This window comes from Carcharodon carcharias, chromosome 1, assembly GCF_017639515.1.
Source record: "Carcharodon carcharias isolate sCarCar2 chromosome 1, sCarCar2.pri, whole genome shotgun sequence".
NCBI classification, from domain to species: Eukaryota; Metazoa; Chordata; class Chondrichthyes; order Lamniformes; family Lamnidae; genus Carcharodon; species Carcharodon carcharias.
In genome coordinates, this window is record NC_054467.1 from 217585971 (window position 1) to 217601664 (window position 15694).

The 15694-nt window shown below is 39.7% G+C and overlaps 1 protein-coding gene across 9 annotated transcripts in view; it reads left to right on the plus strand.

The window, feature by feature from the left end:
- Positions 1–15694, plus strand: part of LOC121277127 (transcription factor 4-like) — a 597003-nt gene that overhangs the window by 348449 nt on the left and 232860 nt on the right. For 8 of the 9 annotated variants that reach the window (XM_041186200.1, XM_041186184.1, XM_041186219.1 and 5 more), the window contains 2 exons: positions 6021–6156; positions 10642–10691. In XM_041186200.1, the coding sequence (XP_041042134.1) occupies positions 6021–6156; positions 10642–10691 (186 nt within the window). The remainder of the gene's footprint in view (positions 1–6020; positions 6157–10641; positions 10692–15694) is intronic. The other variant, XM_041186191.1, reaches the window with a different exon arrangement.

A 15694-nucleotide genomic window follows, 5' to 3' on the forward strand; every position in this document is an offset into this window, starting at 1 on the left:
AAGGGATTGTAGGTTTTTCTTTTTTTGCCGGTTGAGCTAAATTCAACCAAATTGCCTTCCTTACCTGCATTTATCTCAAGACCTTGTGCAAAAGAGTGTGGCAAAGCTCTGTCAACTCAGAGCAGCATCAACTTGGACAATAATTGAAGCTATGTGGGTCTTGGTCTGTGGGGTTCCTTTGAACCTTAGGATTTAAGACCATGCAGTCAGATGCAGTGAAGGTTTATTTATACGAGTATAATGTCCAAAAATCAAACTGGTTCATGCAGTCTTTTTTCATTTTTGTATCAAACTGAGTCATTGTCAAGCTGTAAAATCCCTTTCTGTGAGTTAAAAGTGCAGAAATTGGGCAAAAACTTGGATTTTTAACATATAAAATCATTCCAATGGATGTACAAGAGGTTAAAGTCAGAGGAACAGAGTGTCCCAGGAGTGAGGAAGGTGGGGAGGATTTGTAGCATCTGAAAAAGTTGAAGAGATGGGGTGGGATGATACATAAAGGGATTTAAACATGTGTTTTAGGGTACATAGAGCCAATGTAGATTATTGAATAAGTGTAATAGGCCAGCTATCCTTTGCTCAATCTTCATTTCTCATCTATATGCTGCTCCTCAGTGACGTTCTACATGCATGCTGAAGACACCCAGCTCTACCTCTCCACAACTCCTGCACTGCCTCTGTGTTCTCAACCTGCCTGTCTGACATTCAGTCCTGTATGAATCAAAATTTCTTCCAGTTAACCATTGGGAGGTAGAAGTTATTGTCAACAGAATAAACTTTGTTCCCTGGTCACTGATTCCATTCCTCTACCTTACCACTGTCTCAGGATCAGCCATGTTGTTCACAATCTCGTCTCCTTATATGAGCCTGAGCTGAGCTGAGCTTCTGAACTTCTTTCCACCTAAAAACCGTTTATTTCCACCTCCACAATATAGCACACCTCCACCTTTGCCTCAGCCCATCTGATGAAACCCACATCCCCAACGTTGTTACCACCAGACTTTGCTATTCAATGATATCCTGGTCACTGTGCCCATCCACCACCTTCCATAAACTAAAGCTCACGCCTTGGTTGCCTATATCTTAACTCTTATCCAAAACCCATTGATCCATATGCTTGCTAACCTATATTGGCATCCAGTGTAGCACCACTTCTGTCTTAAATTTCTCATCACCATGCCCACAGCCCTCAGTGGGTCTTACTTGTGCCTATTTCTGTTTCTTGCTGTAGCCTCTACAACTGTCTGAGAACTCTGCATTTCTTCAACGCTGGTTTCTTGTGTATCCCCACCTCCTTGGCCCCACAATTGGTAGCCAGCCCTGCAACCAATCTAGTCCCAAGCTCTGAACTTTCTTCCCTAAGCCGCTCTGCCTCTCCACTTCCCTCTCCTTTAAGATGTTAATTTGAATCCACCTCTTTGATCAAGCTTTTGTTCACCTCTCTTATAGTCTCCTTTGGCTCGTGTCAATTTTTGCCTACTTATGCTGCTGCGAAACTGCTTGGAATGTTCTACTATGTTAAAGATACTAGAAAATATAACTTGTTTGTTGTTGTTTTGATGGGGATAGGATATGGGCTGCAGAGTTTTGGATGAGCTAGAGACATTGGAAGGTGCAGGACGGGATGAAACCTGGGGTAAAAATTTCCTCCCTGGGTCCCCCCCACTGGGATAAAATGAGGGTTGGGAAAACCAGAAATGCAATGGAGGCAGAGGGAAGGGGCTTTAAAACAGGAGTGAAATTCCCATTGGACCAACTCCAAGGCTTGTCCACCTCCACTCAGTTCTGCAGAAGGCAGGGTGACGGCAGGTCTCGTTACCCCACCAGCCATAGCAGGCAGCCAATTAAGACTCCTCAGCATTTAATTAAGGATGATCCCACTTCAGGATTTTCCAGCTGGGGTAAATGTTACCCATTGAGCCAGGAGGCAATCCATGAAAAGTTGGTGGCTCCTAGTGGCAGGCCGGGTACACAATGCGGTAGGCACTGCGCTACTAAACAGCAGCAACAGCGGCACAACCTAGCACTGTGGGGGGCTTTCCCTTTCCTATCTGACCCTTCTGACCCTTCTCATATCCCCTAACCGGAAATGCTAGCAGTGGGACCCTGAGGGACATTTTGGAAGAGGCTGCCAATTAAGTTACAACCTCTAATTAAGTGAGGTGGGCAGGCTCTTGAGTATGGAGGGCCAATAGTAGGCCATTCAGAACTGAAAGATCAGCAGCCTCATTGTCAGAGTTGGCCATTGCTAAAGTATGTAGGGAGGTGTCAGGAAGCCCCCATGTCCACAAATAGCCACAAATAGGGGATATGAGAAGGGTCAGGGGGGTTAGGGTTGTCAGATAGGAAAGGGAAAGCCCCCCCACAGTACTAGGTTGTGCCGTTGTTGCTGCTGTTTAGTAGCACAGTGCCTACCGCATTGTGTACCCGGCCTGACACTAGGAGCCACCAACTTTTCATGGATTGCCTCCTGGCTCAATGGGTAACCTTTACCCCAGCTGGAAAATCCTGATGTGGGATCATCCTTAATTAAATGCTGAGGAGTCTTAATTGGCTGCCTGCTATGGCTGGTGGGGTAACGGGACCTGCCGTCACCCTGCCTTCTGCAGAACTGAGTGGAGGTGGACAAGCCTTGGAGTCGGTCCAATGGGAATTTCACTCCTGTTTTAAAGCCCCTTCCCTCTGCCTCCATTGCCCCTTGAACATTCTGTTCCAAAGTGTTGAAATAATCAAGTCTGGAAGTGAGAGTTTTGGCAGCGGATGGCCTGAGGTAGAGACAGAAGTGAATGATGTTACAGCAGTGGTAGTAAGCAGGGTCAGAAGCTTAGCTTCTTGCGGTTGAGTAGGATTCTGAGTTATCAACTGTCAATCTCAGCCTGAAGAAATAGCAGTGAAGGGAGGTCGATGTTGTAGTGTTAATTTGGTAAGGTTTTAGAGTTTGTGTCATCGGTTTCAGCCTTCCCACTGTTTATCTGGAAAACGTTGTGCACCTTCAGAATCATAGAATGGTTACAGCATAGAAGAAGGCCCGTATTGTCCATGCTGGTTCCCTGCAAGATCAACTAAGTTGGTCTCACTCCAGGTTCAGATCTAATTCTCTTATGAAAGCCATGATTGAATTTGCTTCTGCCACCCTCTCAGGCAGTGCATTACAGATTCTAACAATTCAAGATTTTTCCTCATGTCACCGTTGGTTCTTTTACCAATCACCAATCAGTGTCCCCAAATTCTTGACCCTTCTACCAGTGGGAACAATTTGTTGCTATCTACTCTGTCTAGGCCCCTCATGATTTTGAACACCTCTATCAAATCTCCTCTTAACCTTCTCTTCTAAGAAGAACAATCCCACGTTCTCCAGTCTTTCCACATGAAATCCCTCAAATTTTGAAGCACTGTTGTAAATCTTTTCTGTAACCTCTCTAAAACCTTCACATCTTTCCTAAAATGCAGTGCCCAGAATTGGAGACAATATTCCAGTTGAGGCCGAACCAGTGTTTTATAAAGATTCATCATAGCTTCCTCGCTTTTGTACTCTGTACCTCCATTTATAAAACTCAGGATCGTGTATGCCTTTTTAACCATTTTCTCAGCCTGCCCTGCCATCTTCAACAATTTTTGCACATATATTCCCAAGCGTCTCTGCTCCTGCACCCCATTTAGAATTGTATCCTTTACTTTATATTGCCTCTCCTCATTCTAATTACCAGAGTGTATTCCTTCACAGTTCTCTGCACTTTACCTGCAAAGTGTCTGCCTGTTTTACCAGCTTCCCTACACCGTCTTGAAGTCTATCACTATCCTCCATACAGTTCCCAATACTTCCAAGTTTTGAGTCATCTGAAAATTTTTAAATTGTGCCTTATACACCAAATCTAGGTGATTAATGTATATCAAGAAAAACAGTGGTCCTAGTACCGACTTGTGTGAAACCCCACTATATACCCCCCTCCAGTCCAAAAAGCAACGTTCACCACTATTGTTTCAAGTTACTCAGCCAACTTCGTATCCACTGTCCTTTTTATTCCTTGGGCTTCAACTTTGCTGGCAAGTCTATTATATGGCACTTGACCAATGCCTTTGAAAGTCCATGTACAAATCACCTGCATCAACCCTTCTTGTAACCGCTTCAAAAAAACTGAATCAAGTTAGTTAAACACAATTTTCCTTAATAAATCTGTGTTGGTGACTATTTGTTTGTTTATTTTGTCCCAGATTATCGTTTCTAAAAGCTTTCCCACTGCCAGGGTTAAACTGATAGGCCTGTGTTTGCTGGGTTTATCCTTTACACCCTTTTTGAGCAAGGATGTAACATTTGCAATTCTCCAATCCTCTCTGGCACTACCTCCATATCTAGGCAGAATTGGAAGATTATAGTCAGTGCCTCTGGATTTTACTCTTTTTTTCCCCCTCAGCACCCTATGATGCATTCTATTCAGCCCTGGCAATTTACCTACTTAAGTACAGCTAGCCATTCCAATATCTCTTAATCGATTATAGCCTTCTAATATCTCCCTTACTGCCTTTTTCGCTATGACTTTGGAAGCATCTTCTTGCTTGATAAAGATGGATGCAAAGTACTCATTTAGAATCTCACCCATGCCCTCTGCCTCCATGCATAAGTCCCCTTTTTGGTCCCTAAACAGTCTCTCTTCTTATCCTTGTAGTATATATCTGCCTATAGAAGACTTTTGGATTCCTTTTATACTGCCAATCTCTTCTCGTACCTTCTCTTTTTGCCTCTCATTTCACCTTTGCACCTCCCCTCTGAACCACATTCAGCCTGGATCTCAGTTATATTGTCAACCTGACACCTGTCATTTTTATTATGCTTCATATTGCCCTCTATCTCTTTCATCAGCCAGGGAACCCTGGCTACCTCTCTTAACTTTCCCTCTCGTGGGAATGTACCTCGACTGTACCTGAACTACCTCCTCTTTAAAGGCAACCCATTGTTCCATTATAGATCTGCCTGCCAATCCTTGATTCTAGTTTATCTGGACCAAATCATTCTTACCCCACTGAACTTGGCCCTCCTCCAGTTAAGTATTTTTATTTTAGATTGCTCTTTTCCTTTCCTATAGCTAACTTAAATCTTATGAGACTATGGCCACTGTCTCTTAAAACATTCCCCTATTTTGACTTGATCCACTTGACCTACCACATTCCCCAGAACCAGATCTAGTAATGCCTCCTCCTGTTTTGTGCCAAAAACATACTGATCAAGAAAATTCTCCTGTACACACTTCAGAAACACTTCTCCCTCTCTGTCCTTTATATTATTACTATCTCAGTCTGTATTAGGATTATTAAAGTCTTCCAACATCACTTCTCCATAGGTTTTTGCACCTCTCTGTAATTTTCCCGTAAATTTGCTCCTGTATATCCTTCCTATTAGTTGGTGGCCTATTGAATGCAGCCAGTATTTCTATTGTTTCTTAACTCTCACCAAGTAGTTGACCTCACCCTGACATCCTTCCTTTCCAGCACTGTAATATTCTCGATAATCAATACTGCCGCCCCATTTCATTTTCTTTTGTTCCCTATCCTTCCTGAGCATCTTGTGTCCAGGAATATTTAGTTCACAACACCATACTTCCATGTAGTTATCTGCACCTGCGGCTCACCAATGATATATACCATGTTACATACATGCACTGTAAACTTAATTTTGACCTTATTGCATTCCATAGTTGGATAGTTAGCTATTAAAAGCATGGACTATAGCACCATTGAATTCTGAAAGCAATTAACATTTAGTCATTGGGGTTGAAGAGTCTCACATCTTGATGTTGCATAAATTTAATTTCTCTTTACATCATCACAAGTTCATGTCATAGGATCTGTAATCACAACATTTCCATTTTTAAACTGGTGACTGCATTCAGTGCAGTGTGAAAAATGGATATTGCTGTCAAATAAGGCAGTGGAAATGTGAAATACTTCCAAACTGGCTACTATGATGCAATGAGAACAAATGGATTATCCTAACAATTTTTTTCTTTTTTTTTTATATGTTACAGTCAAGTCTCCTTGGGCCTGACATAGGTATGGGCAGTCCAGGAGCTGTATCCCCTACAGGCACCAAGCCTGGCTCACAGTATTATCCATATTCCAGCAATAACTCCCGTCGGCGACCAATGCATGACTCCTCAATGGGTAAGTGCTGTTCCACATTTAATATCTTTTATTGAACTCACCGCTTTATGCTTTTTTGAGTCTTAAGTGGGCCATTTTGCAACTCCTAATACATACCCTCGTACTTTCATCCCTTCAAAAACTATTTTGATTTTACTTTGAGCAGAAGTTACAATGCTGAACATTTTGAATTGCCCTTTGAGAAACAGATAGAGCTGTTGTAATATTAAGTCTGAGAAACAAATGAATTATTTTGGGAGTGGAAAATAAAGGTCCCTGTTAAAGTGTAAAAGAGCACTCAGTATAAAAATGTATTTTATCTACTAGCTGCTGCAGTTTATCCAGTGAATGCTTGAATCGAGGGCGCTATATGCCAGGAATCTGCTAGCAATTCTTGTAGCCAGTAATGCTTCAACAGTAATTCTGAAAAATGTCTTGTCTCTCTGTCATTGCAATTTAAATTTGCACACCCATATTTAGGTGAAAGTATTCAGAAATCAGTGTCGTTTTCTGGTGCAAAATACCAGAAGTAATGGCGATTGGCCAGGAACCAGCAAAATGACTAACTTTCCACCCCACCTCAGAGCAGAAAACTCCAGGTTTCCAACGTATCAAATGTTTCATTGAAGCATGTATTACATGAGTGAGCCCTGCTAAGGCCCAGATACTCACTGATGAATATCAGTAACAAATAATAGAAGTATATGAATGTTTGTGCTAAATCCTTTGAACTGAACAAAACACCCAAGTTTTTTCTAAGCTTGAGTTATACCTGGAGAGCACTTTGATCTCTGTAAAACATGGGCAATATAATTGGTTATTAAGAAGAGATCACATGAACTAAACTGCACAAAATTAAAGTAGTTTGACTTAAGTATGAAATTGCTCCTCCTGCCAACACTCCACTCCTGACCCATAGCATATTGATACCATCATGTTAATTTAGCCAAATGGCAACATTAAATATTTTGTAGTCAGTCTGTTTAGTAATGTTATTTCTATTACGAAAACCATTCATGACCATGTTCTCTGTTCTGAGGTGCATAGCAGCAACATTTTCAGGACTGCCGCTTGAAAAAAAAATAACCAGTTCTCAACAGGTGTCCACAAAAACATTAACTACTAGTCAGTCACTCTTGATGTTGTACAAGGGGGATCAAGATCAAAGGGATTTTTTGAGAGAGATAGAGAGGAAGAGAGGAGATGGTGGTGACAAAAGGGGAGAAGAGTGGAGAAGAGAGATGAGAGTAGTGAAGAAGGGATGGGAATGGGTAAAGGAGGAGTGGAGAAGAGAGGGGTTGGGGAGGCAATGGGAGATAGAGTGTAAAGCTGACTGGATACTTATTGCTTCGTGGAGCAATGGGTAGTTTCTGGATAGTGATTTGTTCTTTTGGGGGTTGGGTAGGGAAGGGTGCTGTACGCAATTTATTACCTCAGTGGAATAGGGAGAAGGTGCTTTATGCATCAGTAGATGAATGATAATGGTCACAAATATAATTCTCAGGGTAGGGGAAATGTGGCTGCTTTGTGCCTTGGGGATTGGAGATAACTTCACATGAGCCTTTCCTTAACTGATGCAGCATAGTGCCTTCAATGAAATGCCTGTTTCCTGGAGCTTATTTATGGAGGAGGCCTCCCGAAAAGATTTAAAATTAGTTTGAAATTTATTATTTTAAAAACATTGCAGGGAGTGAATACATTTCACTGAAATCTCTCTCCCAATATTCCATATTTTACTTCTAATTTACAAATGGTTAAATCAGCATCCTTATAACAGAATATAAAAGATAGCTTGTACTTTTTAAATAAGTTAGAAAATATTCACACACTTTATCTTGAGTTGGCAGGTAACTTGCAGAAGTTGACTTACTGAAAATATTTTTACAAACTGATTTTGTGAGAAACAAGATAGGTACTTTTAGAGACTTCCCAAAAATGTGATTTGTTGTAATTTCATCAGCTTTTGTGCACAACTATTTCCTTCATTTACCTCATTACAAAGAGCTTGAGGCTTCAAGAGTTGTTTAACCCCCAACATAAACTTTAAAAAGAAGTTATAGAATGGTCATTTATTTTTGTGTTGTTCTGTCCTGTCAATGTATTTGGCTTCATAGGTGACCGCAGTGAAATTAATATAGGGCATTAGATGGATAACAGCAAGTCACATGAGTCAGGATGCTGTCATGTGAAGGGTGAGAGTGACTTATGGACAGCATTAGAACGCAAAAAGCTGATTTTAAGAAGTAATTAGAGTTTTAATGCTGTTCCTAGAAGCTTGAGATTCACTCTCCCCTTTCCTGACGTTACCCAGAATTACCAATGCTTTTTTTTTATATTTATCATCTATTCTACAAAGGAAGAATGAACAAGTGAATTTAAAGCAAATACTTTTTCTTCACAAAATAGATAGTGAATAATTATTTTGATGTTATTTTTATCCAATGGCATATCCTTGCTGAAGGTGGTATGACCTAGATGAAGAGATATTAATGATAGCACCAGAAGAGGTCAAGCCTCCTGGATCACTTGATTATCACTGTAGTATCATAAGGTTCCCTCCGTGAAACAGCCAATTTCAGTGCATTATACAAAATTAATGGTAGCTCCAAATGTGTCACAAAAAACACAATCTTGAATGTGCTGTATGTTCTTGAGAGATTACCTTTGGGAATAGTGGAACATTTTTAATTTTCTCTGAAGAGATGAAATGAGAGGGGTGTAATCCACCATAGGACAGAATGTACAAGACGTGGAATTACAGACTTGCTGACGGAATGATCTCATTCCATGTTTTCTTATGTTCTTAATGCCTTGAGATGATGTCACATGCCATAAGAACAAAGATTAAGCAGTTTAATATGGAAATCCAAACCTTGAGATGACTTTATTGCTCAGCCAGTAGTCACATTATCCTTATTCTCAGTAAGTATATACTTTGGAATTGCTCAGAATGATCTAAATTGTAAGGTGGAAAATAACATAGTAATGTGATAACTTGCTGTGACCAAATTCAAACTTGTTACTTTGACTATAAGTAAAGAATAATAAAACCAACTAGCCCATACCATTTTTCAAACAACTCAATGACAAACATTAAGAAAGAAAATGTTGGTCCTACAACTAGGAAAGACTGATTTAAGTTGGACCAGAGTATAATGCCATAAAACCCCTGTTGACAAAGACTTATGAAAAGATCATCAGCTGATAATGACCAGTAAGATTGACATTGACATGAATTACAGCAGTGCCTGTGAGGAGTGGCCACCTGTGAAGCATAGCCACGTGTTCACAGTTCCATCTGTGATTTACAGTTTTAATGAACCTGCCCTCTGAGATTGTTTCACATTATAACGGCAACATAAGAAGTAATGATATAGGGGTTGAGTGTTTTCAGATGTGATTTTAATTGACAGCCATGTGGAGGGGACCACCTGTGAATAAAGACCACTTTTTGTGGGAACCATGGGCGGTCGCCTTGACAGGTTTAGCTGCATATCCCATTATTCATTGGTAAAAATCAGATGCAAGTTGTCAAAAATTATCAGGTGCTCCTATGGAGTCACTGCTGATATTAATGCAAAAGATGGCGAATATATGCTGCTTAGCTAGATAGCACTATTTAATATGACAGGCCTTTTCTTATTAATGAAGTTTGTCTTGAGTTTTAAGTTTTCCCCTTTTTCTAAATCCTGCTCTTATCTAACATGGACCATTGTTTTTGGATTACTTTACTGGAAAAAAAAAATACTTTTCAACTGTTTTCTGTTATTTGCCTTGCAATGCAAATCCAAAGCAGGAAGATGAACATTAGAGTGGGAAAGTTGCATTACCATTATGTATATTTGCAAGTAGGTCTTTCATATCACTTGCATGCTGCCATCTCCTGGACAGCTCTCTGAAAAGGACTTGTGTTCTAAGAAAGCTATGGGGTAGAAACTTGCATTGGTTGCTCCATTGGCGGCTCAGTTGCTAAAAGCTTTGCCTGGCATGATACTGAGCTACACAGACCCAAAAGGATTTAATCCACAATCTTAGCTATTAGTTGATCTCAGCAAAGCAGTAGTTGAGACTTCATAGTTGACTTCAATGTCCCTGGGCTGGAAAAGGAAATAATCAGCCAGATTTCCCATTTCTGACTGTAGTATTTTCTAGGAATTATGCAGTTATTGATGTCCAGTGACACTGTGGTTAGATTGACCTATGAAAGCTCCATAGTGTAACAGCTTGATGAGATTCACCTGCTATATCTTACTGAAAAATAGCCACTTGGTCAGCAGTTGTGGAAGTTTACCCCACATGAATGAGAGTGAAAAAATGGGTAAATTTTGTGTTTTTGATTTTGTTTGAGATCCATCAATCTGTACATTCCAATCCTGTGCCCTCTACTATGTAAAAAGTGTAATTTTATAGATGTGGTGTGAAAGAAAATGGGTAAGTGCCGTTGATTTGACAAGCAGCCCTGGTTAAATGAGATTTGTACTAACATGCTCACTTACTGATTTACAGAGATTCCACCGAAAAAGGTTAGGAAGGTTCCTCCAGGCTTACCATCTTCAGTAAGTTGCATTGTTCAGTTATTATGTTGCTATGTGTCAAAGTATTGATGAGAACACTTTAGAGTTTCATAATCTGTATGAATGGTCAGAAGGGAAACCTTTGTATAACATAACTCCTTATTGGGAGAATAAGTAAAAATACATTTCTGTTCTGTTTCTGGAAATCTTGTGCAAAATTTGTTTGTGCTTTCATGAAGAATCATGTAACCTTTTGAAGAACAAGCTAAATATTACTCGTCATTTTAAAACAAAATATTAGTCAAAATAAGGAAGCAACTCAGTCTGGGATTACATTATCATTGTTGTAACCTCATCTCTTCTGTCTTCAAAATATGACTAGGTTAATATTCTCCTTGGCTGGGAAAAGCTAATAATGTCAATATTAGAAAGAAGATAATATACGTTAATAGTAACCATGAGCCCATGACTTGGTTCCTAATAAATCAAATTATTTGATAAAATCTCTGATTTTTTTACATACAAACATACATATTAACAGCAGGACTAGGCCACTCAACCCCTCAAGCCTGCTCCTCCCTTAATAAGATCATGGCTGATCTGATTATAACCTCCCGCCTACCCCCGATAACCTTTCATCGCCTTGTTTATCTACCTCAGCCTTAAAAATATTCAAAGACTCTGCTTCCATTGCCTTTTGAGGTAGGGAGTTCCAAAGATTCACTACCCTCTGGGAGAAAAAAATCTCCTCATCTCTGTCTTAAATGGGTGACCCCTTATCTTTAAACAGTGACCCCTAGTTCTAGATTCTCCCTCGAGAGGAAACATCCTCTCCATATCCATCCTATCAAGACGTCTCAGGATCTAAAGGTTTTAAACAAGTCACCTCTTACTCTTCTAAACTCCAGCCTAGCCTGTCCAACCTTTTCTCATAAGACAACTCGCCCATTCCTGGTATCAGTCCAGTAAACCTTCTCTGGAATGCTTCTAGCACATTTGCATTCTTCCTTAAATAAGGGCACCAAGCATAACCTCCCTGATTTTATATTCAATTCTCCTCGCAATAAACAGTAACATTCTGTTAACTTTCCTAATTCCTTGCTATACCTGCATACTAGCCTTTTGTGATTCACACACTAAGACATCCAGATCCCTCTGAATCTCTGAGCTCTGCAATCTCTCACCATTTAGATAATAAGCTTCTTTATTCTCCCTGCCAAAATTGACAATTTCACATTTTCCCACATTAGACTCCATTTGCCAGATCTTTGCCCATTCACTTAACCTATCTATAACCCTTTGTAGCCTCCTTATGTGCCCTACACACCTTACTTTCCTACCTATTTTTGCGTCATCAGCAAATTTAGCAACCTAACCTTCGGTCCCTACATCCAAATCATTTATATAAATGGTAAAAAGTTGAAGCCCTAGCATTGATCCCTGTGGCACACCACTCATTACATTTTGCCAAAATAAAAATGACCCATTTATGCCTTCTCTCTGTTCCCTGTTAGCTAGCAAATCTCCTGTACATGCCAATATGTTACCCCCTACACCATGAGTTTTTATTTTCTGCAGTAACCTTTGATGTGGCACCTTATCAAATGCCTTCTGGAAATCTAAGTATGGTACATCCACAGGTTCCCTTTTTTCTGCAGCACACGTGACTCGTTCAGAGAACTCCAATAAATTGGTTAAACATGATTTCCCTTTCACCAAACCATGTTGACTCTGCCTGATTGCTTTGAATTTTTCTAAGTGACCTGCCATAATAACTTTATTAATAGCTTCTAACATTTCCCCTATGACAAATGTTAAGTTAACTAGCCTGTAGTTTCCTACTTTCTGTCTCCCTTTTGAGTAAAGGCATTACATTTGCTATTTTCCAATCTAATGGATCCTTCCCTGAATCCAGGAAATTTTGAAAAATTAAAACCAATGCATCAACTATCTCACTAGCCAATTATTTTAAGACCCCAGGGTGAAGTCCATCATCTAACAATTTGCTCAGTACCACTCCCCTGCTGATTGTAATTATCTTGAGTTCCTCCCTCCCTTCCATTTCCTGATTTACAGCTATCTCTGGGATGTTACTTGTATCTTCTCTAGTGAAGAGTGATGCAAAATACCTGTTCAACTCATCTGCCATCTCCTTATTTTCCATTATTAATTCCCCAGACTCTCTTCCAATGCTCACTTTGTTAACTTTTCTTATTGAAACATCCAAAGAAACTCTTACTATCTGTCTTTATATTCCTGGTTAGCTTTCTCTCGTACTCTAATTTTTTCCCTCCTTATTAATCTTTTTGCCATTCTTTGCTGTTCTTTATATTCTGTCCAATCTTCTGACCTGCCACATGACTTTGCACAATTATATGTTTTTTCTTTTAAGTTTGATACTGCCTTTAACTTTTTTAGTTAACCACAGGTGGTGGGTCCTCCCTTTGGAATTTTTCTTTCTCATTGGAATTAATCTATTCTGTATCCTGAAATATCCTTGTAAATGTCTGCCACTGCATCTCTATTGACCTATCTCTCAACCTCATTTGCCAGTTCACTTTAGCATCAAGCCCTCATAATTGCCCTTATTTTAGTTTAAAATACTAGTCTTGTCTCTTCCTTCCCTAAAACTGAATGTAAAATTCAGTCATATTATGATCGCTGCTACCTAGGGGTGCTTTCACTATGAGGTCACCATTTAATAATACCTTGATGCTCAATACCAGGTCTAGTATAGCCTGCTCTCTGGTTGGCTCCAGAACATGCTGTTCTAAGAAGCTATACTGAAAACATTCTATGAACTCCTTATCTACATTACTTTTGCCCACCTGATTTTTCCTGTCTATATGCAGATTAAAACCCCCCAGTGATTATCGCTGTACCTTTCTGACAAGCTCTCATTATCTCTTCCTTTATACTCTGTCCTACCGTGCAGTTACAGTTAGGGGGCCTGTTCCACTCCCACAAATGACTTCTGCCTGTGTCATTTCTCATCTCAACCCAAACCACTTGCCACACCCTGGTTTCATGAAATTTGATCATCCCTCTCTAATGTGCCAATAACATAATTAATTAACAGAGCCACCCCTCCACCTTTTCCTGGCTTCCTGTCTTTCCTAAATGTCGTGTGCCCTTCAATGTGCAGGTCCCAGTCTATGTCATCCTGTAACCAAGTCTCTGTAATGGTTATCAGATTGCACTTACTTATTTCTGTTTGCAATATCAGTCATCTGTTTTGTTTCTCATGCTATGTGCACTCAGGTGCAGAGTCTTTAGTTTTCTCCTTTTATTGTTTTTGTAACAATACAAAAAACAATACAGCCTTATCTGCTGATTTACTTTCTGTCCCTTCCTATCATGGTCTGTTTGTCACTTCACATGTTAATACCTTTCTCCCTTGCCTTGTGTCTACTCTTTGGCTTACCACATCTTCCCAAATTTGATCCCTTTTCTCTTTATTAAACCTCCCTCTCCTTAAAGCATTAGGCTGCATTTTCCACCTATTATCTATCAGAAGGCAGAAAAGATAGCCCTTCTTCTGCATGAAAACAATTCTAACACTGGCAGTCACCCTCCACTATGTCTCCTTTAAGGTTATTCGTCTGTGAACCTTGATGGCGAGTGTTGGAATATCACAGCCAAGGCTGATTCCTCACCTTGACCTCAACAAACATACATTTTCCAGCAGGAATCACTGCGTGAATATCAGCAGAAAGAAACCTGGCAGATTTTTCCCTTTCTAGCTGAAACCCAATGGTGGTAGAGGCCAAAGCCTAACAAATCTACTGACATCCTTGTTTGAGGTCAGCAAATTTAGCAAAAAATAGAATTGAATGTCAGAAATTCTGGTTTGTACGGCTCATTTACACTGTCACCTTTATGAACTGAGCCATCAGAAGATTGTTTAAAGAACATTGTCTTCATCACTAGGGAGGGAGAAGAGCCAGTTATTTTTGTACTAACATGGAACAATATGGTGATTTCTTTTTTCATCACAGTGGAATGATGTACACCACGTTGTGTCTGGCAAATACCTTCTTTTTGAGTTACGCCAATATTTGTAATTCACTTGTATCCAGGGCAGATTTAACACAGAAGTAACAAGAATCCTATCTATCATAGTATTTTTTATGTATGCTGGTTAAATAAAAATAAAAATATTTAATTTTAAATATTCAATACTATGTTAACAATAAAGACAACTCAACTTTGGCACTGTGCTCAGAGGAAAATGCTTATATGTCATTTATTAAATCTGTAAAGATAAGTGATGTAGAGATCTTTCAAAAAGTAAAAGTTTATCCAATTTATGAAATACTATGAATTTTGTAAAGAACAATTAACTTCAGCGCTTTAAATGTACAGTGGTAAACTATGGTTGACCTTGGTACAGATGCTCTTTTGGTGCAGTAAAAAGAGTCCAAAAAATGAATTACAGCCATTCCTAACAGTTTTACAAGTCGTTCCACCCGATATCTTTACAGACTCATGAAGCATTAATTGACAGTATGTGACTTTTTGCTGTTTGGCAAATTGTAGTTTAGTCCTTGTTTTAAATTGTGACCCATCCAAAAGCCAAAGCAACCATGAGATCACTTCTTTTTATTCTTTTTTTCTCCACATGCCATGAAGTCAGGCCATCCAACTAGGGGAAGTTGCAAGGGAGCATTTAGTACGTTTTTATCCTGCTTGTGCAGGATAACCCTGTGGCCTGTAGTAACACACCTTCCATTCGGTTAATCTTGGGCACTGATTGCATTTGTTCAGAAGAGAGGAAATGTTCCTCTTAGTTAAAGGTCCCTACTTAGCCTCTGGAGCTTGAGTAGTTTTCCTAGTTGTGCAAATCTGGAGTGCAAACTCAATGTATTGAAAGGCTTTGATCTATGCTAAGACCTGAGTTGAGCATGTGATGTTATTGGACAGTATTTTCATGTGGCACAGCATCTAACAGTATCTGTTGTTAGCTAGACTGGCCCTTGAACATTTATATTTCAATATTTTTTTTGGGGGAGGTGGTGTTGAAAAGTTGCTGAAAGTGCAAGCTG